Source organism: Agrilus planipennis, unplaced genomic scaffold (assembly GCF_000699045.2).
Source record: "Agrilus planipennis isolate EAB-ADULT unplaced genomic scaffold, Apla_2.0 scaffold153, whole genome shotgun sequence".
Classification (NCBI taxonomy): domain Eukaryota; kingdom Metazoa; phylum Arthropoda; class Insecta; order Coleoptera; family Buprestidae; genus Agrilus; species Agrilus planipennis.
The window spans coordinates 359,689-385,157 of NW_020438996.1; the positions used below are offsets into that span (position 1 = coordinate 359,689).

A 25,469-nucleotide genomic window follows, 5' to 3' on the forward strand; every position below is an offset into this window, starting at 1 on the left:
AAGATTTCTCCTCCTCGAAAATAATCTAAACAAAGACAAAATTTACGTGCCTAGTTCTTTTATAAACCATAAGAATATTCTATTGACATATATGGAATACTTATCGGTCTAATTCTTTCGCCACCTTTAGTAGGTAGGTACCTTCGATGTACATTACGTATGTATAATTCTTTTAATATTTCAATTTCACACATCTTATAATTTCCCTATTGATACCCTACCTTAATCTAAATGTAATTATCACTTTTGGAAAAACTAATAGATCTTTAACATTTACATTCTGTAAGCGTTATCTGCTCGCAATAGCAATTTTAGGACTGCCGTTTGCAACTAACAGATTAACTTCTGAAAATTTTTAAAACGACCAGATCGGCCTTGGTAGGATCATGCAAAGCTCCATTCGATTAGCTGCCAATTAATAGCATCCGTATTGTATTTGTTTCGTGTTTATTTATGTACTTATGCGTTATTTGTTGTTTGTTAGATTAGATTAAGTGTGATTAACGATGTTTTGTAAGTACTAGCCCAGACCCCAGACTATTTCTTTGTTTTTATCGTTATAAGGTTGTATGTAGTTAGTTGAAATCATTTTTATTATGTTAGTGTCGTAGGTCAGTATATAATACTATTACTGAATTGACCAATGTGTGAGTTTCTAGATGAACTGTTTCGTGGATGCTGGATTGGACATACAGATCCTTGTTCGGTGCGTAGTCCTAATCTAAATCCACTTGATTTCTTCTTATAAAAGAGCGCGTGTATAAAACGTCAGTGCAGAACAAAAATAATTTGCACGATCGTGTATGTTCGCTACAAATGAAGTATAAGAAATATAGTGTTAATTTTTTTAATGGGAAAATAGGGTTACTGGCAAATCACTGACAAAAAAAGGTAATGCACTTTGGCAGTACCGCAATTGTACAAAGGAGGACGGAAAAGGGCGGAAACACTATGAGGGAAGATCAATTTGGGTTTAGACGTAATAGAGGAACGCGGGAGGCCATTCTAGTTTTACGGGTAACAATAGAGAAAACGACAGAAAAAGGAAAGAGTGCTTACATAGGATTTATAGATTTAGAAAGAGCTTTCGACAAAGTTAAATGGAACAAGATGTTACATATACTTAAAAATGCAGGGATGATTTATAAAGATAGAAGAGTGATACTTACATTGTATAAAGAACAACAGGCTGTTATAGAGATAGGGCTGCAACGTAGAGAAGTAAATATTAGGAAGGTAGTCAGACAGGGGTGCACACTGTCACCGCTACTTTTTGAACTATATATCAAAGACTCGATTAACATCATTAAAGACAGTACAACTGTAATGATATATATACAGGGGCAAAAAATTAATATGCTTACATTTGCAAATAATGTAGCAGTATTAGCATCTAGCAAGGAGGAGTTGGAGATAGCTTAAAATAAAATAGAAGTGGTATTGACAAAATAGTACTGAATGATTTTAGTTATCTAGGAAATCAGATATCAGGACGGAAGGAGTAGCAGGGATATAAAGCAGAGGATAGCGCAGGGTCGAGTCGCCTTCAATAAAAAGAAGTCACTTGTAGGCTCGCAAACTGTTTATTTTACTTCAGTTGACTCTAGTTTTCCATAAATCTGATATTGACCTACATTTGGGTCATCCTAAATCTGGGAGTATGTTCGCATCTGGACGCCCTGAAGTTCTGTAGATGCTTTGTACAAATATGAGACACATACCGGCAGGTGAGGAAAAGTTGATAATTTTAGCAAAAATATAATGTTTACTAGCACATTATATTCTAAAAATATTGAAAGAAAAATTATTCTATCATTCAATTCTTTCTGAAATTTTCTATTTTCTTTTCTGATTTTTCGATAAAATATATGTACCCTAAAGGACAACCGAGTAATTAATAGGTCAAACATTTTAATAATAAAATCAATCCGTCATAACAGTAAGCAGAAGAGAAAACGAGTACAGAAATTAGTTTCATTTTTAATTGTTAATTATTCAATGCTAAATGATTGTTTTCCTTGTAATATTGTAAGATCATGCGTTCTTATCAATTTTTGTTAAAATTTCGTAGATATACGTCGACTACGAATATATACTACGAATCATTCCTCTATTTTGCATTTCTCGTTAAACCTATCACAATTATGCAACTTTTCGAGATACGAGTTTGTTCATTAAAAACAAATAATATGCTTTGTAGACCTATCTTAAAAAAGGTTATCATTTCATTTAAAATACGTAGGTATACAGTATGTAGATTAAACTAACCTAAATGTATCGGATAACGTCTGTTAGAAGTAAAACTTATACANATTTAGTTTAAAATCAAAAACAAGTTCAAGACAGGAACTAGTTCAATAGGTAAGCGACCGTTTCCGAAGAGAGATTTCAGAAGGATTTCGGCCTATTTTGAATAATCGTTACATAACTGTTATAGCAGAGATAGTATTTTCACAACAGTTTATGACAGCCAAATATGTGACCCGAATTGTTCACCCCTCATAAGTAGCCCCCCTTGGCGCCTCCTTGCTGATTTGGCATGGTCTTTATCTGTCATACAATTCAAACCTAAGAACGAAATGCTCACATATATGTTAAACTGCATCCTTCGGGAATACTAAATGCCGTGTGTGCGTCAACGGTACCGTCCAGATTCGTCACCGATCGGACAAGTTCGTAGCCTACACAACCTCATGAAAATTTTACCAATAACCACTACTACTACCTTGCTAAGACACAGTCGTTCTGTTTCGTTAACCGCTTTGTTTTTGTTAATAAAGTTGAATCAGTGATTGTTCAAGTTTGATTTAAGATCAGGAGTAGGATTTATTCCCTTGGTGATAAACACTATCAAATTGATCAATTTAAGAAAGTAGAAAAACGATAGATGACTGAAAAATCGACAATGGTACTCGATATTGTCGAGTTCGGACTTGTGATAGAAGATCCTGAGAAAGAAAGCCCACCAACAGTCCCCCTTCACGAATAAGGCTAAACCAGAGTGGCAAGAAACATTGAATCCCTTATTGCAGCATAGCAAGAACAATTAAAGGTGCTGGCTTCCATTTTGTCTAACAACACTTCAACCTTTACATTATTGACACCGGGTCTGAGGCGTCAATTTTAACTGAAAATGCCGGCAAGAAACTCGGCGTAACAATCAAACCAAATAAACATCCTCTATATGGACTTGGTTCGAGACGTGTTTATAGCATTGGAATTAGCGAAGTCATTGCTGTTTTACCAATTATAACATTGAAGATTTTGTTTACTGTAGTACCAAATGACGTAATTCCCGGGACTGTTTATGCCTTGATAGTATGGGACGTTATTAATCGGAAGCAAATAAGATTCTAAAAGGTATAAATGACCTTGAATTACACCAACAGTAGCAGGACTGGACGAGTGATATGTTATTAAACTGCACCAGCTGCTATGGATATACCACCATGCGACTCCTAACCATGTTTTGCCAGGGAAACTTCAAATACGACTTAACGATAGCACTCCCGTTGCTTGTCGACCTCGTCGTCTGGCATACACTGAAAGAACGAAGCTAAAAGAAATCATTAATGAACTGATGCAACAGGGCTGTATACAAGAAAACCAGTCTGAATATGCAAGTATCTAGTAAAAGAAGAGTGGAGACTTACGACTATGCGTTGACTATGGTGAAATTAACGAAAACTCTATTGAAGAACGGTATCCTCCACCTCTACTTTACGACGAAATAGACCAATTATGCTATGTCCGTTACTTCACGACCTTGGATATGAAGTTAGGATTACATCGAGGAGAAATTGAAGAAGAATCAAAACACATTTGCTTTTATAACCCCTGATGGGTTGTATGAATCGCATACCTCCTGAGTATGTAAATTCCCCGGCAGTCTATCAACGAGTCATCGACAAGGCCTTTGGCAACATAAAAGGAAAGTCAGCACTTGCTTACATGGATGATGTAATAATTCCATCAACCATTGCTGAAGAAGGACTAAAAAGCTAGAACAAGTATTGACCGCTTTAGTTTCCTGAGGCTTCCGTCTAAATTAGAAGAAATTCATGTTCTTCACCGAAGAAACGGATTACCTTGGCACAGTTATAAGTGAAGGAACAGTATGACGTAGCCCTCGGAAAATACTAGCATTCACAGAAACAACTTCCCCTACAGATGTAAAAGGCATACGCCAGTTCTTGGGACTGGCAGGTTATTTCGAAGGTTTTCAAGCAGTTACTGCTTCAATTTCTAACCTTTTAAAGAAGAATCGTGATTTTAAGTGGTCAGAAGAGTGCGAAAACATCCGGTAGTTAAGTTAATAATTAAAAAACTCACCGACAAACCTGTCCTTAGAATCTTGAACCTCGAGCTTGAGTGTGAACTTCCTAGGGACCCAAGATCAATTGGTGTAGGTGCGACACTGTTTTAAACAGAGTGTTGTGTCAACTATCCTGTGGCGTATTACAGTCGGCGTACCACCGAGTGTGAGTCAAAATACCACTCGTATGACTTAGAAACTTTGGCTGTCATCAACGTTGTTGAACATTTTCGCATGTACGGCAGACATTTTACCATCTTCACCGATAGCAATTCAGTTCGCCCAACAGCTTTGAAACGGGACTTACATCCTCGTGTTGCGAGATGGTGGGTAATGCTGCAGGACTACGGCTTCGCTATTGAATACAGGCCGGGCTCTATCGAAGCTGTGTTCGTGATACAAGAACATATACCTATTCCCACTGAAGTATCTTAAACAAAACCCTCCTTCCGTTTCAAAGAATTGATGATCTATACAAAAGTATAGTTAATAACCCCAATTCTACTAACGAATTTGCTATATGTAATGGACTTGTGGTAACCACAGATAAACCAGCGAAGTGCTACGTACCTGTTTCAGCCCATCGACTTGTGTCACATAGGGCTGAAAAAGTGCTTATCTAAAATGCCTGAAAAACTATATTGGCCAAGAATGGGACAGAGCTTAAAAGATTACATTTGAAATTGCAGATCGTGCATTCTCGGAATGTCATATACAGGACGACGTGCGGGATTCTGGCAAGCAGCCTATAAACCGACCGATATACTGGAAACCTAGCATACGACCATGGTCCTCTCGAAAAATCTCAAAATTGCATACATGTATTGGTTATCATCGACGCCTTCTTTAAATACTACAAACTTAAATAGATACCAGGCTTTACTTGAAGTTTTCCAAGAACTAGGAAAGCCTCTTAGAATAGTAACGGGTAGAGCTGCATGCTTTACGATAATAATATTTCGTAATTTCCTTGATGAACAAAAAATATGCACTTAATTGCAACGGATATGCTGCATGGCAACGAACAAATGGAACGCAGGATGCATACAGTCTTTAATCTTTTACGTGCAACACTGGTAAATGACAACACTAAAACATGAACTTTTGTCTTATCAAAGCTAGAGATTTGCCTAAATGCAACCCTACATGTGAGAATTGGATACATTTCCTCAGTGGTACACAAGGATTATCTTCCACCGAAAAATTTTTGCCTAAAGAAATCGTTTACTACAACTTTATAATCCCCGAAGGAGACGTTATCAAAACCAGTCAACGTATCATAGAGGCACCCTCTACAACGCAGGGAGTTTTCAAGGAAAAGCGCTGCACACTTACCTATTTTCAGTTGGTGAAAAGGTTGCTGTGGAAAACAGTCAGCTGGGTGGTGGAAAAAAACTATAGTCAAAATACAAAGGACTCTATAATATACCAATACACCTCAACATCGAATTGAGAACACAAAAGAGACACACAATTAACGTAACGTAAAAATTAACAGATAAATTAATATTCTCTGGATAGGTAATTGTAATTTTATAGTTGTAAGATAAATTTCAACGCGACCATTGAGGTATTGCCGAAGTTCGTTACTTTTTTTATGCGTGGTTTGCCAATAAATAAAAAAAAAATAATAACAACACTACTAAACACATACACATACGTACGTAAAGCCTCATTCAAAAGCTGTTAATTAACAACATCTGTGTTGTGTTCCACTTGTATTTTTGTTGTGCTCATGCATTGTTTGTTTATTGTTAAATTAGATTGTGTGATTGACGACATTTATGTGTAGGAAAATATTATTTTTTTTCTAATAATATCAAATAAATTGGACAAAACAAACAGAAATTTTGAAAAGAACACTTGATGACTCCACAATAAAACAACTCCTTCTTAACCTATTTACACATCAATACATGCTTCTTCGATCACTGACACCCTTCCACTACTGACTCTTACCTAACGGCTATCTATATTAAGTACTAAGATACACCCACAATTTTTCGGCCATATTAAAATGTGTCTAATAAATAACTAATAAAAACATACATTTACACGAATTTGTCCCACTTATGTTGGAATGTGTGTATGTAGTCAGTTGAAGCCCCAACCATATCGCCGAAATAATCGAATTTTAAAGGAATGCTCACTACATTCTTATCATTTGTAGTGAACGCAAGCCTTGCAGAAACTGATTTACAGCCGCGGAGAAGAATTTATGTCAATCGCCAAAAATCGCCGTCTTACTACGCATGTATCTTCAGTCCGTTTTTGTAATTTTCGCGATGTTCCAGTACACGACAGGAATAGGTATTTTAAATATACCGGTAGAACCTATAAAGCGTACCACAACAAAAGAAAAAGCGATAAATGCGAGAGTGAAAAATATAGAATGGAGTGAGCAATACCGCCATGAAATTGACCACTCTAGAAAGAGAGAAAACGACCGTGAGGCCAATGCCTGTCCTTCTTTCCTTTTTATTTTATGAGTGGATGACTCTTACAAGACTGCGACCTAGACGAATCAAAATTCCAGGAAGAGTCACCTACTCACGTTTTTCTGGCTGCTAGATAGAGAATGCACAGTCCATTCTCTATGTCTATGGTTTTCACATACCCACCTTCTCGATATTTTGGTACGTTAAAAACCTTACAGGAGGGTCAGTTATCCTATTTCCAATATCTATAAGGTTAGGTTATTGTCGTTCATGGGGCAACATACAAACAAGTCCCACATTACTAGCATCGGCTAGTTGGTATGGGTATGTCAAAATTGAGGCTTCAGAGAGTGTAATCTTCAGATGTGCAAATTCTTCTTGGCATTCGGGTATCAGTTAAAATGAAACTCCATCTTCTTCTGTAAGTCTAGTATGAATCTTTTTTCTCTTTTATATTTTCATTTCCTTCTCTTCTATAATTTTTTCCATTTCGCTTTCCCTTTCTTCTATCTTCTTTTCCATTTCCTTTCTAATTTCATTTATCTTTCCCTCCATTCTTATATTGGTTGCTTCCTGTCTACTTTCATTTCTTCTTGAGTTGTTTTTAACTCTTCTTTCATTTATTCCTCCGCTTTTTCGTTTATTTTTGTACCTTTTCCATTTTCTGTTTACGCTCTACGAACTTCTTCGATTTTGGCAAATTCGTTCTTTATTCTTCATGAGTTTCCCAATAATGTATGACTTTTTAAGGTTTCTCGCGATCCGTAGAAACTTGCAGAAGATTCTTTTCGATAATATCAAAATCTGTTTTCTCTTATCAAGAGCTTTTCAATGATGTATGGTTTATTTGTTGGGATTATACGCAATCGGTAAAAGCTTCCAGAAAATTGACCGATAGAACATTCTATAATATTCGATAAATTTCTTCAAAATCTTCCTTTTTCTTTTTTTAAATCCTCTTCTAATCCACACCTGGCATCAAATGTTTCACAATAAAGCGCTTTTCTCACTACTCATTAACTTTTTTAATTATTTACTCTCCAATTAACATCTCTATTATTAATTAATTTCTATATCACTGTATCACACGGTTTAAGGCTTCTTTGTTCTTCTTATTTTGCTTTGTATCACCTCCTCGCTGAAACTCGAACTCACTTTTACAATCACGCGGCAGCCATTAATAGGCGCTGGATTTGTTCTACAAAGATCAAGAATATGACATCTGGAAAATCTGGATCTTTGTTCCTGTATATGGTGAGTTGCCTACACGTGACACTTGGTATGTGATTATAAAAGTGTCAGATTAGTAATATTCAATTCAATGTGCTGATATATGCAGAAATCTTTCTTACACTTGACTGAAAATTAAATTATAACTGCCTAAAATATTCCGTCAATATCATGTTCAATGAGGGAGCTTGTTACTAAGGAAACGAGGTCCAACCAAGATTTATGAGAAACAATGTCAAAATAGAAAGTATAAATGCGTTTCAAACAATATGAAAAGTGACAGGTCATGGTAGGTTTTTGAGCTGCAATAAATTGATAATGTTATAGTTTTCTTTCGAAGAAATGAATATGAGAAGGGGGATTAAGGTAAAAGCATACTTCTGGTTCTGAAAAATTTCATCATTAGTAAACATTTTCTCTTCTGAGGCTTTGTTAGGCGAGGGTTGAATTTAATTCAAATTTTGCAAAAAGTACTTCATGAGCTAAATATTTTGTTCCATTTGGTTTCTCAATAGAAAATATTCATCGTGACAATTTATTCGACTTTGATTTAATTCAATAATAAAAAATATACTTCACATATCTATATCTAAGTCAATATTAGAAGAGTTGTCCTGAAAATTGTTAAACTGAGAACATCTTAATGTGCTTTTTTTTTGGGGGTTTTAATATGAACTCGAATTGAACCTGACTGAACGAATTATATAGTGAAATGACTATTTATTAAATATCGACTCACGTCCAGCAAAGCGGCAACGTTACACATAGCTTCAAATAATTGTAAGAAACGAAGAAAGCTAATAAGTCGATAGAAAACTGACAAATATTCGTAGTTTTGTTTTAGCTTGTGTTCAAGTAGGCACTGAAAATTGTCTCACTATTTTATTTAAACAAAAATATATATACATAACATTAATATCATTTATTAAAATGTCTTTTACTGAAATACATCGAGTAACTCCGAAAGCTAAGCTTTATTCCGGTTGTGGGGATGGAGCGGGACTGCGTCTTGCTTCTTCTGTATCTACCGATAATAATAAAAAGAGAATTCCGATACCTTCGTGTCGTCGTTTTGCGACACGGCCCGTCACAGAAGAAAGCGACGTAAGAAAAAAGTTGGAACGAGCTATAATCGAATTTGAGACTCCTACAAAGCAAAAAAAACCTAGACGAAAAAGTATGACTATGGCAGAAATAACACCTACCAAAAGGAAACCTAAGTCAAAGTAATGTACTTATAGATTTAAACATTTGACAAATTGAATCAGCGTTTTTATATCTTTTCTATTTATTTTTTTCTCACCGTTATCAGTTGTACCTATTTACAAAACTATTAATTTTATATTATCAATCATGTCTTAAATTATATGTATATAAAAAGGTACTGTGTTTGCTTTACACCTTAACAAGTTAAATTTGGGTGCTAAGTATACTTTTCGGGTTAAATGGATCACCCAGTGTATTAAGCAGCTGGTATAAGTTTATATATGTATGTACATTTTTATAGTGTCCTCTGTATGATGTTTAATCGTTTCCAATTTACAATTTTTTGTAGAGTTAACGAAGGATTTATAACTGACGTTGAAACTACAGTTACAGAGGAAAGAATGGCGTCTCGACGGTCACGAATAGACGCCGGTCGTCGCGTGTACAAATTTCTGTTACTGAATGCGTGGCGTCGGTGTCGAACTGAAGTCGCGACACTCGGTGAATCATTGAAACAAGTTAAAGCACAGGTTCGTGTAAATATAAACAGTCAAAACGTTTGTTAATGACAATATTATTTATAAAGGAGAAAAAAATTATCGTTGGATCCATTAATATGTTAAACAATTATTGATTGTGTATTTAACCGAAGAATTATCTACATTTGTTCTTATTTTTGGCGGTTTCATTTTCTACTGAAATATAAAAATTAAAAGGTAGTAGGGTAAAAATGACTGGTTTACATGACGGCTTAATAAGCCCGGCGCCGATAATGCGTCGTCGATTAACAATATCTATTTTTGAGCTTATTGAGTCAACGACGCGACGCGTCGGTTTTAGAAAAACTTTCTTAAGCGATGATGGTCTGAATACGTATTACTGTTATGTCTACAAGATGATAATTTTCAATTACCTAATTTTATATAGACTATTATTATTAATAGGCGCTATTAAAAATTTCATAATTTTATTAATTTGGAAAAGATAATATGTGTATTGTAAAAAAGGTAAAAATTGGAATGATTTCACATTTCGAAAACGAAACATAACACTTCTCATTTGTATCTTTTTCAATTAATAGTTTTTTAAAGTTTAGTTGTTCACAGTTTGTACTAATTTATGTAAAAAGATATGCATTTTAGAACAGTCAATTACAAATGCAAGCAGATGTCCTACAAAAATTAAGAGAAAGCGAATGTAAGAGAAGAGACCAAGCCGTTACAGAAAATGGTGCCCTTAAAGAAGAAATACTTGCATTAATGAAAACCAACAATTTGTTGTTAGAGGTGAATACATTTGCTATTTTTACAGAATTCATGAAATTGTAATCAGTATCTTTTAGCAATAAGATAAAAATTAGGAATGAAACTTATAGGTATAATATGGATCTTAATCAAAGATACAAATTTTACTTATATTTTCCCTTGGGCACAAAAATTTTTGTTATTGGGTGTAGAATAAAAAAACATTTTATTTATATCGACATCTGAATACGAATAATATATCAGTAGATATATGTTATTACCACAATTACCTCATCAATAAACGGGAAATTCCTGTTCTTCGCTGACGAGATATTGGTGAACGCTTGCCGGCCGCGTCGTCCACAGGCCAGCTAATTACATTTTAATTCGTGTATTGAACTCGCTGCCAATAATTAAAATAGAGAAAATTATACTTTTGGTATCGGATTTTTTAACAAAATCTATGCTAGTAAAAATTATTGAAAGATTGCGTTTACGTTATCTACACAGCATGTATGAATCAATCCGAACAGTAATGACATACAGCACATTGAACTCACCTATAATACATATGTATAAATATACAGAGAAGAAAATATAATAAAATTTAGTAGGAGGCAGTATGAAAGACAGAATACGTATTATTATTAAGTAATTGGTTCATATGCAATAGTACCTATGTAGTTATCTTTGTTCTTTATTATTATTATTATTATTATTGTTTTCAATGTAATTCTCCCAACACATTCAATTTCAATTAATTAAATATCTAATAATTATATAAAGATAATGATAACAAAATCGAAAGTTTTGTAATAGTATTTCTCTATAGGAATCTAATAATATATAAATACCGTGTAAATTCCACCTAACAAACTCCCATTAAAGGAAAAACTCCCAGCAATGTAAAAATTACTTGACTTTGGTTGGCTTACATTATTACCCGTACAATAAAGTAGCATAATAGCCACTCTCAGTAATGAAACATCACGTCATTATTTAGAAAGTAATAATAACTTCTTATTGACTTAAGAACGCTTTCTAATGTTCTATCAATCGGTTCTATTGCCTAGCACGTGTTAATTGCCGTCACTGCACCTATTCGAAAAAATTCATTCTTTTATTTTCTGGAATAATTTTAATCCATGTCATTCTGGACATACCTATAATATTACGTTATTTTTTGGTATTCTTTTAATGAAAACTCAATAACACAATTAAATACTCATAGTCTGGGAGCCAGTGCTGCATTTTTGTGAGTGTTTTTATCCCTCTAAGTTTTTATACCAACTGATGGTATAAATACAACTAATAAGCAAAATTAGTGTCATTTGTAAGAATCTTGGTGGAGAGGAGTGGGAGAAAATTAAAATATGTCAAAAAAATAATAAAAAACTACTTCAGTACAGAAAAAAATATTTAGTGTAAGTTTAAATAATATAAAACGGAAAATNCAAGTTAAATTTGGGTGCTAAGTATACTTTTCGGGTTAAATGGATCACCCAGTGTATTAAGCAGCTGGTATAAGTTTATATATGTATGTACATTTTTATAGTGTCCTCTGTATGATGTTTAATCGTTTCCAATTTACAATTTTTTGTAGAGTTAACGAAGGATTTATAACTGACGTTGAAACTACAGTTACAGAGGAAAGAATGGCGTCTCGACGGTCACGAATAGACGCCGGTCGTCGCGTGTACAAATTTCTGTTACTGAATGCGTGGCGTCGGTGTCGAACTGAAGTCGCGACACTCGGTGAATCATTGAAACAAGTTAAAGCACAGGTTCGTGTAAATATAAACAGTCAAAACGTTTGTTAATGACAATATTATTTATAAAGGAGAAAAAAATTATCGTTGGATCCATTAATATGTTAAACAATTATTGATTGTGTATTTAACCGAAGAATTATCTACATTTGTTCTTATTTTTGGCGGTTTCATTTTCTACTGAAATATAAAAATTAAAAGGTAGTAGGGTAAAAATGACTGGTTTACATGACGGCTTAATAAGCCCGGCGCCGATAATGCGTCGTCGATTAACAATATCTATTTTTGAGCTTATTGAGTCAACGACGCGACGCGTCGGTTTTAGAAAAACTTTCTTAAGCGATGATGGTCTGAATACGTATTACTGTTATGTCTACAAGATGATAATTTTCAATTACCTAATTTTATATAGACTATTATTATTAATAGGCGCTATTAAAAATTTCATAATTTTATTAATTTGGAAAAGATAATATGTGTATTGTAAAAAAGGTAAAAATTGGAATGATTTCACATTTCGAAAACGAAACATAACACTTCTCATTTGTATCTTTTTCAATTAATAGTTTTTTAAAGTTTAGTTGTTCACAGTTTGTACTAATTTATGTAAAAAGATATGCATTTTAGAACAGTCAATTACAAATGCAAGCAGATGTCCTACAAAAATTAAGAGAAAGCGAATGTAAGAGAAGAGACCAAGCCGTTACAGAAAATGGTGCCCTTAAAGAAGAAATACTTGCATTAATGAAAACCAACAATTTGTTGTTAGAGGTGAATACATTTGCTATTTTTACAGAATTCATGAAATTGTAATCAGTATCTTTTAGCAATAAGATAAAAATTAGGAATGAAACTTATAGGTATAATATGGATCTTAATCAAAGATACAAATTTTACTTATATTTTCCCTTGGGCACAAAAATTTTTGTTATTGGGTGTAGAATAAAAAAACATTTTATTTATATCGACATCTGAATACGAATAATATATCAGTAGATATATGTTATTACCACAATTACCTCATCAATAAACGGGAAATTCCTGTTCTTCGCTGACGAGATATTGGTGAACGCTTGCCGGCCGCGTCGTCCACAGGCCAGCTAATTACATTTTAATTCGTGTATTGAACTCGCTGCCAATAATTAAAATAGAGAAAATTATACTTTTGGTATCGGATTTTTTAACAAAATCTATGCTAGTAAAAATTATTGAAAGATTGCGTTTACGTTATCTACACAGCATGTATGAATCAATCCGAACAGTAATGACATACAGCACATTGAACTCACCTATAATACATATGTATAAATATACAGAGAAGAAAATATAATAAAATTTAGTAGGAGGCAGTATGAAAGACAGAATACGTATTATTATTAAGTAATTGGTTCATATGCAATAGTACCTATGTAGTTATCTTTGTTCTTTATTATTATTATTATTATTATTATTGTTTTCAATGTAATTCTCCCACTGAGAACATCTTAATGTGCTTTTTTTTTGGGGGTTTTAATATGAACTCGAATTGAACCTGACTGAACGAATTATATAGTGAAATGACTATTTATTAAATATCGACTCACGTCCAGCAAAGCGGCAACGTTACACATAGCTTCAAATAATTGTAAGAAACGAAGAAAGCTAATAAGTCGATAGAAAACTGACAAATATTCGTAGTTTTGTTTTAGCTTGTGTTCAAGTAGGCACTGAAAATTGTCTCACTATTTTATTTAAACAAAAATATATATACATAACATTAATATCATTTATTAAAATGTCTTTTACTGAAATACATCGAGTAACTCCGAAAGCTAAGCTTTATTCCGGTTGTGGGGATGGAGCGGGACTGCGTCTTGCTTCTTCTGTATCTACCGATAATAATAAAAAGAGAATTCCGATACCTTCGTGTCGTCGTTTTGCGACACGGCCCGTCACAGAAGAAAGCGACGTAAGAAAAAAGTTGGAACGAGCTATAATCGAATTTGAGACTCCTACAAAGCAAAAAAAACCTAGACGAAAAAGTATGACTATGGCAGAAATAACACCTACCAAAAGGAAACCTAAGTCAAAGTAATGTACTTATAGATTTAAACATTTGACAAATTGAATCAGCGTTTTTATATCTTTTCTATTTATTTTTTTCTCACCGTTATCAGTTGTACCTATTTACAAAACTATTAATTTTATATTATCAATCATGTCTTAAATTATATGTATATAAAAAGGTACTGTGTTTGCTTTACACCTTAACAAGTTAAATTTGGGTGCTAAGTATACTTTTCGGGTTAAATGGATCACCCAGTGTATTAAGCAGCTGGTATAAGTTTATATATGTATGTACATTTTTATAGTGTCCTCTGTATGATGTTTAATCGTTTCCAATTTACAATTTTTTGTAGAGTTAACGAAGGATTTATAACTGACGTTGAAACTACAGTTACAGAGGAAAGAATGGCGTCTCGACGGTCACGAATAGACGCCGGTCGTCGCGTGTACAAATTTCTGTTACTGAATGCGTGGCGTCGGTGTCGAACTGAAGTCGCGACACTCGGTGAATCATTGAAACAAGTTAAAGCACAGGTTCGTGTAAATATAAACAGTCAAAACGTTTGTTAATGACNAGATCAACAACCATTAACAAACATTAATAAAGATTTTTTGTATAGGTAAAGCTCTAAACACTTACTGACATAATTGTTTTGACGACTTTGTACGATTAAAATAATAAATAAATAAATTATTAAAAACCATGTGGTGGCAGTTTTTAATTATTGTTATTATATTATAATAGTAGGGGTAGCTGGCATATAATCCCCCACCTGTTTACGCACCTTATGCTAAACAAATTTTATGTGTATTAAAACCTGCTCGACCATCACTATAATAGCCGAGGATTACCAAGCAATACAAATCGTAAGGGATGAAATTTTGACATTTGTAACGCTGCGCTACCTCCCTGACAATTATTTTCAGTCTCTCGAATTGCGCTAGAATTTACACTGTAAAATACTATTAATAAAAAGTTATTACTCTTCTCATATTCTCTTTATTAATAGTGTGTAAATAATGTACTTAGGTACATATAAGAATTGTTGATGACATTTTACTGTAGGTAATTATTTTTTCACAATATTGTATTTGTAGGATAAGAAATGCTTGGATGAAAGGATTTGTAGGTCCGAAGAGGAGAAGATGTCTTTAAAAGCTGACATATTAAATGTACAAAGTAATCTTTTAAATCTAAAAGCGGAAATGAAATGTATGGAGGAAACTCTCCAGAATGAAAGATTCAAGATTACCTCTTTAAAAGAAGAATTACATGTATTGAGGGAAAAGGTATTGCCTAGTGAATATTATATTATTTTTACTATATTTTTGAATAAGAAAGGAAATTAACTGCAATTTTTTCTTCAAATTATATGCACGTACGTGTAAAGGTATGAAATGCGTGTAGTTGTGGGGAAATCCCACACCATCAGTTACATATTATAAGTAAATATGATATGCATATTATAAAAGTAGTAAGTCGGAAATTCCAACAGTTGCGTTTATGAATGAATCGACAGTTTGTTGACTTGCAACAAGAAAAGTACCGGTTTTTAATCATTAATAATGTATGAAATTGTTATTAATAGGTATATAATAAGAACGAATAATATGACGCCAGTACACTTTTCGTAACAAAAGATTAATTTGGAAAAACTTTATATTATGAAACGAAAAATATGTAAGGAGGTAATACGAAATTTTCCTTGATAAGCATCTTTAACTTTGTAAGCTAAACTAATTGTAAATCGTCAAACATGGTTTTGGATATAAATGGATTTAAAATAAAAAAGTTATGTATATATATAAAAACATTGAAACAAGTACAAAATACTAGTTTAATAACAAAATTTACAATAACTATATTGTATGTACCTAGTTATTTGACAAATACGACATGTTTTAATCTTTTTTGCAGTTTATGATAAGGATACCTAAAATAGTCTTAGGCAAACGAAAACTTGTTTTTATTGGAGATTATCGAATAGATACTTACTATGACATAACGTGGCCAGAATGTTTTAATTAATTTTTGATTTACTTTAAAGTTGGTAAAACTTGTTCACTTCCCGCTCATGGGGAAGTCATTGTAATGAGCATGAAAATCACAATCGTAGACTTCAAGTTATTTTGACATTTTATGGTTACAATAACATTACAACATAATTTAGGAAGTACGTTACAGTGTGTGGGTGCGTGTGTTCCTTCGTGCAATGTACCACACTAAAACAATTATATCCTTGTTTGTAGTACCGATCGAAGCATATAACAGTATAATTGAAAAAACTTTTCGTTTTTTGTTTTTTTTAAACTATTTGTAACGAATTTGGGGATTTATTGAGACTTTTTTTTTGTTATACTGGGAAGAATTGGAAATATTTCCTTGTTTAAATCGGGTATTAATTTTGATTTATTATACTTAATAATAGTTAATAGAATTAAATTTATTTGATTTATTAACTGGTATTGAAGTATTTGCCCTGTATTTTGGAAATAGCGTCTACATATATGTATTTATATTATTATGCGGTAATGGCGATTAGTCACGTTCGATAGAACAAACGCTCTTGCGACTGACGACGACGCCTCAGCGTCGTGGCGACTCATGCTGCACGTGATAAAATTGTTGGCGTCATCGTTTTCCAACCCCTAATTTGAAACGAAAGAAATTGGAATACAAGAGTGATTCATACCAGAGTATGATGATTAATATAGAGACATTATACCTACACATTTCGCTACACATATTACGGTTACCTATTCATCTACATACTAACAAGATCTTTTTAATGCTAACTAATTTTAGCTCCAGAAATAATGTTTTGTAGGTACGAATTATTTTGTGTTTATAAATGAAACGAGCAGTTTGGTTTTCAAATTAATTTATTGAAATCTACATCTACAAAATTTTATTTTAGCTTATCCGATCCTTTCGTAATGAGGCGTAGAATTTAAGGCTCGTTTCTTTTTCTTCAACACCGAGTAAAGTGCTAATTGTTATCAGTACCTTTAACATCGCTTAACCCTCAATTTCTTCAAAATACAGGTCATCGACTTGTACGGTGTTGAATCCTCGAAAGACTGGTTTATGACATGACCAACCAGCCAATGGCATTCCATCGAAGAATATATATTGTAGTACAGATGTTTCTGCATTTTCTAAATTTTCAGTTTTCGAAATCAGGATATATGAATAAAAAGGAGCTAAGTGGTGTGTGTTTTGGAACTTATAAGCGTTACAGGTGTGTGGTGCATCAGGTAGGTCTCCAGGATAGTTCATGCATGAGGACATTTTGGCGGCGGTGGGTGGATATGTGTGGGCGATGTGGATGAGCTGTTACTAAAGTAATATAAATTCATAGAGGTAGGGCTGTGAGAGATCTCGGTGTTGAAGCTGAAGGTGCTCTTGAGCTGTACGTTAATAAATTTGCTGGTTTAAAATTTAACACCGAATGGCCTTGACCTAAAGGTTTAGACTTTAGACCATGGCTCAGCATTTAGGAGGACGGTTCGATTTGGTTTAACTTTTTCTGTAGTTTCCTTGGACAATTTAGGTAGGTAAATTCCACAGATTATCCTACCTACCTACCGCCATACCCTATGACTGAAAATGAAACACCAAAGTTTGTTTTTCTTTTTTATTTATCATTTGTACGATGCTCTTTCCAAGAAAGACGTAACATTACACAATATGACATTTAGGTTTAACGTCAATTATTCATAGCAACATATATAGTTCGATCTTCATTTAAATTAAAAAAAACTAATTCTTAGAAGTGAATATAAAACTTTATACAATGTCTTCATCTACATAGCAGAAAATATTATAGTTATATTTACATAGTTACATTTACGTGATCCGATAATACAATTTATACAAAACAAGTTTTTATTAATAAGAATGTATATGATACTAGATGGCAATTCCTACAGTGCCCGTGATACCTTTTAATTTTGGTTATTTTTATTATTATTACTAAAACTTAATCAACTAATCGCTCAATATAAGTATATATTCCTATATTATGTGTATTTATCTTACACGCCCAGTCTATTTCTTCTTTAATCGGTGACACATATATTTTTCGCACAAACCTTGACAAAAACGTTTATTTTGACACATNACTAATCGCTCAATATAAGTATATATTCCTATATTATGTGTATTTATCTTACACGCCCAGTCTATTTCTTCTTTAATCGGTGACACATATATTTTTCGCACAAACCTTGACAAAAACGTTTATTTTGACACATAAGAACACTAATTATATATCGGCAAATTATACAAATTCACAAAGTAAAATTAATAGAGCATGAAAAAAAAACCTGTCATTTAATGGAAATGTAAAAATAAAACTATCTTCACTTTTAAGTTCAAAAATTCACGATTTTCGGTGTCGTCATTGAAGTCCGGGTAAGCTTACGGCATCGTCATTTGGCGGTCTCTATTGTCATCGTTGGCTGCATAATCCCGTATTTTTTAGAATATATTGTTCTGTGTGTGCTAAAGGTACTATAGGCTATATATGTACGTAATTGGATCTTAACATTTTAACAATTAATGGCAGCTAATTTTGCAAAGCAAATAACCGTCGTCTGGTAGTAGCGATTTTATGATGTATGGTCCAACAAACTCGTCTCCTCTAAATAACAGGACGGTATCATCTACTTTGTAACATTGCTTATTCCTTTTTCTTTTATTCAGAGACAACATTTGGTTTTGTTCGTTTTTTCGTAATCTTCTTAAAATTTCGTTACGATCTACTGGGGATTTGGTCGAATTTGAAACTGGTAAATTGGCAAGGATTGTACGGATTTGTGGTATTTGTTCCTCTTGTCTGAATCTGCTGGGGTTTTGTATGGTGGTATTAACAACCAATTGGGTTTTCCACAACCTGTTCGACCATTCTGTTGTTTGGTTCGATTCGACTCATAACGTATTGGTAATGGTTTGCAAATATCGTTCTACTTATCCGTTGAAGCGGTATACTGCTGGTGTTGTCACGTGCAGTTTGATACCAAAAAAATTTCTGAACTCTGAAAATTCTGGCAGTGAAATTTGTTCTAGCATTGCAGATTATTTGGTTTGGCGTCCCAAATATACTTATGGAGTTGCTCAGGCTTTGTTTTGTTTCTTCGGTTGTAAAGGTAGACTGGGAGTACAGGAGGAAAAATTTTGAAAATGCGTCCATTATTACGAAAATGGATTTATACTGGTTCTGGTTTTCAGGCAAGGATCGGAAACGATCTGTATGATACATATAAAATGGTTCGTATTTCGTTTTGATTCGTGGATTTGATAAGGTTTCGGCTCAAAAAATTGACATGTGTTATTTCAGAACCTTTTTTGTAAATTATGTCAAAATCAACATCTTGGATATACGCCCACTTGTACTGGTTTTCAAGTCCTACTTGTTAGCGGATTAGTTGCAGTCTGTGACTAGTGTAAAATGTAATCCAAATAACTATACACGAAAGTGTTTGAGAGCGTTTCCAGCAGCTAAAGTTTCTAGCTCGAAAGAGTGATATTTGTTCTCTTCGGGGAAAATTTTTCGGCTAAAATATTCAGTTGGTTTAAATAAGTTTCCATGTTTACATATTTTTAAATTAGTCAAAAATAGATAAGAGTGTTTTTTTTTGTCAAGATGTCTGTTGCGTATTGCCTTGCCTTTTCACATTTAAGCGTCAAATCAAATGGTGCGTCATTCTTTGTAAAGTGGATAACGCAAGAAACTTTAGTGGAAAATGCTGGAATAAATTTTCTGAAGTAACTTGCCGGCCTGATTAATTGTCTCACTTGTTTTACATTTGTGGGTGGCAAGTTATCCTTGATAGCCTTAACTTTATTTGGGTTTGACCGGATGCCGTCTTCCGATATTTTATGACCCAAATAAATGATTGCTTACAAAAAGAAACAGCATTTGATAATAATTGAAAAGTTTGCTTTATGCAAAATTTCAAAAACCAATTTCACTTTTTTCAAAATCTTCATCCACAGTGATAGAAGGAAGTAAAATATCGTCGAGATATACTTAAGGTTACCTAAAGCGATGTTGATTTCCCGTTGAAAAACAGCCGGCACGTTTTTGGTTAATAAATTCTTTTGTATTTGTGGTTAAATTTTCAAAATAAGCTGGGGACATAATTGGACAAAAATGAAATCAATCACTAACTGATGATGTACTAAGTAGCAGTTATGACAACAAAGTTATCAATAAAATACGCAGCTATCTCTATTAAATCGGCTTCTTATCAACTAGTCTTCAAAGATTTCAGTTTTTCTAATTTCATTCGGGCATACCCAACGTAACTTCGTCCATCGATAATATCCTGCGTCCCAAAAGAGTTTTCCTAAATTCTTTTGCTTGGGGAGTGAAACTGAGAAATGTTTTTTCACGTTTCGTCATGCAGCAAACCATTCGCGAGTCGATTTTAATTTTAAGGGCCAACCCTACTTACGGTTTGCTGTTAGATCAACCAAACTCATTCTTAAATCCCTCGATTTTTGAAAGTGAAATACCGTTATCGGTATTGTCTGGGTCATAACTTGAAAGGGCCAAAAAAGCTGGTGTTTGGAAAGTACCGGAAGTAGAAGGGATTGAAGATCAGGTTGGCTGCAAGTAGTTGAAGGTCCTCCAGTACGGTGCCAATAGCGCCCAAGGATCTGTTTAAGTCCTCCATGTCCTTTGCTTGGAGATGAATGGTCAATAAAAGAACACTGCACGATGACGATTATGTTATTTTTCTTCTCTTTCTATTAAACTTCCCCCATCCCCCTATTTTTCCATTTAATAGCCAGATGAATGCTGCCCCCTCTTCGCGTCAGCGTCAAACTCAACTGACGATGAGTGTATGTCTCGCGTCATTTACTGCACATGTACCTATTTAAGTCTGTAAACATAGTCCATTACTTTCTAAATTACTTGATGAATACTTTATTGTGGAAAGTTTTGTTTTTCAGAAAGTGTCCCAATTTAATAAGTTATTTCGTGCACTGGCAATTTTTTTTCCGTTGACTGAATGCATCGGTTTGCAAACTTATGCATAAAACGCATTTCTTGTTAAATTTGGTATTAGTTCAATGTGAATAGCCTTGTACTAATCTTAAAACAGCAATATAAATAAAAGCCCTTAAGCCTATGCTTAATGTAACATGTAAACGTAGTTTCGCTATTAATAAAGACAGTTCGCCATAATCGATCTTCATCATAAGATTTGTTGGACACGCACCTCCACTCTTTCCTATCTTAAACTAATCTTCGCATTTCCCTAAAAGTAGAACAACTCACATCCTTGACTATTTGCGAACAGTAATCTAATCTACGTCTACCTCTACTCGTCATAACTCCCGTTTCTGCCTCTAATATGTCTCTGAAAAGATGTCCTACTAACCTAACTCGTTTATTACTTATTGACTTCCATAGAGTCCTCTATTCTCCTATTATTTCTAATACCTCTTCATTTCTAACCTTCTTTATCCACTGTATTCTCATCATTTGCCTGTAACACCACATTTCCAACGCTTCCAGCCTATTCTTTTCTGCCGCGTCCACTGTCCATGTTTCGCACCCGTACAACGCCGTGCTCCAAACACACACCTTTAACAGCCTTTTCCGAATTTCTGAATTAACCGTTCGTGAGCATAGAAGTGACTTCTTTGTAGTGAAGGCGATACGCCTCTGCGCTATTGTATGCTTTATATCCTTACTACTCCTTCCGTCCTGATTTATCTGACGTCCCAGATACCTAAAATCAGCTACTTCTTCTAATTTTTCGTTTCCTATTTTTATATTCGATCTTTCCCTGCATTTTCTTCCCTTGCATACCAGTATTTTTGTTTTACTTTTATTTATTTTCATACAGTACTGTTTTGTCAATATCGCTTCAATTTTGGAATTATATTTTGTTTTATTTAACAATAAGTTAACACTAATACATTAGAAAAAAATTATGTAATTCGAGGTTTTTACCATTACCTACCTTGTTGTAAAACAATGAGACTCAAAAAACTAATTAATATAAAATAGGACATGGTTGTTTTAAAACTTACAGGAAGAAATACCTGGGCGATTGTTAATAGTTTTACTGAAGAAAAATTTAAACTAACTGCTAACATCAACTAAATAAAGTTGTTGCTCAAAAAAAAATTTTTTTGTTATAAAATAACTTGGTTTTACACAAAAAGAAAACTAATTCCAATTGTACATAATTTGCAAAGAATATATAAAAATATAAGAATTTTCAACAACAAAATATTATATAATTAACTCTCCGGGCCACATAAGTCAAATTAGAACGGATTTAGAGTAAAACTGATGCTCTTCTTATTCGGGTCTAAACAATGGTCCTTCTATCTCCACATCCAGCTTTTAGACCCAATTCAGAACAGCACTACTTCACTTACTGGCCCCAAAAGCCTTTATCAATTTAAAGTATATTATGTAGATTGGAAAAACTTTGGTGGTTATTGTACAACAAACAAAATAGCTCAAACCCCAACGCCAAAACACGACAGTTTAGTTGTCTGAAGCATTTTTCGGTAACAAGATTACCTTCTTCAGGGACTGAAGTGAACTAGTTGAAGAAGGTAACCTTGTTACTGAAAAGTGCTTCGGACAACTAAAGTGTCGTGTTTTGGCGTTGGGGTTTGAGCTATTTTGTTTGTTCTAGATTTAGAGTTTAGATTAGATACATGGTGAATACCACGAGACATACCGTTGATATCAACATATTGATTTGCTCCATGCTGAATTATACATATCAGAAATGGGTCCTCATATAAGAGAAAGTATTTCTTCATCTTAGAGACTTCAATACTAGATGGAGGGTGGATGGGTTCTCACTAAAACTCCATCTCCATTCTAAAAATAGTGGTTTAACTCTTAGTTATGTTTCTTTTTTCGTTATTCTGCGGCTGATAATAGTCTTTCATGAACGCATTGTAATTTTCCTTGATGAAGTGTCGTTTCTTCGTTGAGAGAATGGTAAAGCATATATAGATTTGGAACGACATTTATTCTAGTGAAGTAAATGTAGTGAGGTAAATTCTGTGTTTTTATGAATGTAATTGTTTAGCCAATTCTCTACATCAAGTAACATATTCGTCCACCTAGAATGTTTCTCATGGCAAAATGCTCTTAGGAGCTTTCCCACTTATCTGTTTACTCTTTCATTTCAATTTGCTTGAGGGTGGTAATAACAAGTATGTTTAACGAATAGATGCAAGCTTTCGAGTGTTTTTACCCATACTAGTAATATAAACTGCGCCCCATTGTCTGTCAAGATATTTTGGGGTTTACCACATTTAGCTAAATAATTAATTTGTTCAAAATTGATTTTGTTGTCGCTCATGTTAACGCTTATAGTTTGACTAATTTAAAAAAGGCATCGACAATGGCCACTAATTGAGTTACATCTGCATGTGCTGAAGGTAAAGGACCTATCAACTTCAAACCCACCAATTCTGAAGGTGTCGAGGATAACACATAATACATTAGTGATTAAGATTTTATAGAAAATTTACTTTTGATAGAAGTCGCAGTTAGATGTTATCTTTCGAATTCGTTTTTCCATTTTCTGGCAGTAATAGTATCTTGATAAATACAAAGACATTTTTCATAACCATTTAATTAATTCTTGCACTTCGTGCATAAATCCCTTCTGTAATTATTTCGGTATTTAGACTCTATATAAATTGTTGTTACCCTCTCGAAAAAGCACATCTTCACTGATTTGGAAGTTCTGTGTAATTCTTGCTTTCGATTTAACTTCCTGTAATTGCCGAATTATCCTCTTACACCACTCATCAGTTTGTTGTAGCCTGACAATATCTTCACATTTACTTCTCGCTGTCTCTTGTATAGTAAGAACTTCAACAACTACATCTTTACTTTCATTCTGCGAATCCGGGGTTCCTTTCGTGGAGTAACAGGAAATCTTAATAATACGTTCGCTATTTTTAGCAATAACATGGAGAGCATTCAATCGAACTTCTGTTTTGCTATCTTCAATATGACTAATTGGAGTGGTTACTATAGTATTTTTAAGGGGTAACAGGATTAATCGACGATTGCAATCAATTACTGCTTTGACTTCCACTAGCCATTCATAATCCAAAATAAGTGATTTGCTCAATGTTGGAACAATAACATACGTATACGACTTCGTAGTTTATCGGAATAGTCAAGTTTGTTTTGAAATTTTTTGAATTTTATCTTTAAATGCGCTATATAATTCTGCTCCAGATGTAGGCTATCACGGTAATGGTCCAAGTTCATCATTCAATTTATTGTACAAATCTTCCCTCAAACAATTTAAATGACTGTCCGAATTTACCAATAATTCATTATTTATTTTGCCTATTTTTCGATGCAGGGATTTCCTTTTTATCCACTAAGTTTTCGTTAACTAATTCCTCTTGATCATAGTTAAAAATAATTCTCACATTATTATTGTTGGTTATATTAAGATTGGTAATGGTTCGGTGGTTTAATTGTAATAGTAATGAAAAATAGTAAAACTCCAATTGTACCTTATTGATCAGTAACAACAGAAAACGTATTAACACAACGGGAGCTTTTTATGAACTAACTTTTAAAATGTACAAGTCTCTGCAGCCTCCTTAGGGCCATAAAATCCAGATGTGGCCTAAAAGTGACCTCGACAATACGAATAGATATTTCTACAAAACTAAACTCATCGTTGATTTCCAACAATTATCATCAAATTAATGGTTATCACGATTTACAAATTATTTTCAGTCCGATTCCTTTCTAGTTTTCGTCCTCTCCGTTTCATTTGATTTTCATTTTCATTTCTTCCACTGCGTGCTCTATATGGCATCTTAAATTATCATTTCTGTTGTACATCATCTTCAATATATGTTTTGTCGGTCTTCCATAAATAATTTTCTAAATCTTCTTTTATTTTTTAACCAGCAGTATAGATACCTCTTTAAATTTCCGATTCAAAATTGCCAGTTTTTTCTTCCAAACAAACCGCTTTTTTTGGTTTTATCAGTAAGTAATTTGCTCTTGATCCTTTTCATGTTTTCCAAATTTTAAATTCATAAACGCCTCCCGTCAATTAGCTGCGGATCCTCTTAATCAACCCAACACAAATTTCATTTCAAAATTAATTGAACATTTTATCTAATATCGTTTCATCTAACGTATATATGAAATCGTATAAATACAACAGGCTGTTAGCCCACGTCAGA

The 25,469-nt window shown here is 33.6% G+C and overlaps 1 protein-coding gene across 3 annotated transcripts in view; it reads left to right on the forward strand.

Annotated features, from left to right (window-relative positions):
• Positions 1 to 25,469, forward strand: part of LOC108738062 (sporulation-specific protein 15-like) — a 49,684-nt gene that overhangs the window by 13,336 nt on the left and 10,879 nt on the right. The window contains exons 1-4 of one of the 3 annotated variants that reach the window (XM_025975777.1): positions 8,766 to 9,209; positions 9,539 to 9,719; positions 10,332 to 10,475; positions 15,347 to 15,538. In XM_025975777.1, the coding sequence (XP_025831562.1) occupies positions 8,914 to 9,209; positions 9,539 to 9,719; positions 10,332 to 10,475; positions 15,347 to 15,538 (813 nt within the window). In that variant the 5' untranslated portion in view covers positions 8,766 to 8,913. Of the gene's footprint in view, positions 1 to 8,765; positions 9,210 to 9,538; positions 9,720 to 10,331; positions 10,476 to 11,997; positions 12,218 to 12,829; positions 12,974 to 15,346; positions 15,539 to 25,469 lie in introns of those variants that run through there. The other 2 variants (XM_025975778.1, XM_025975779.1) reach the window with 2 other exon arrangements.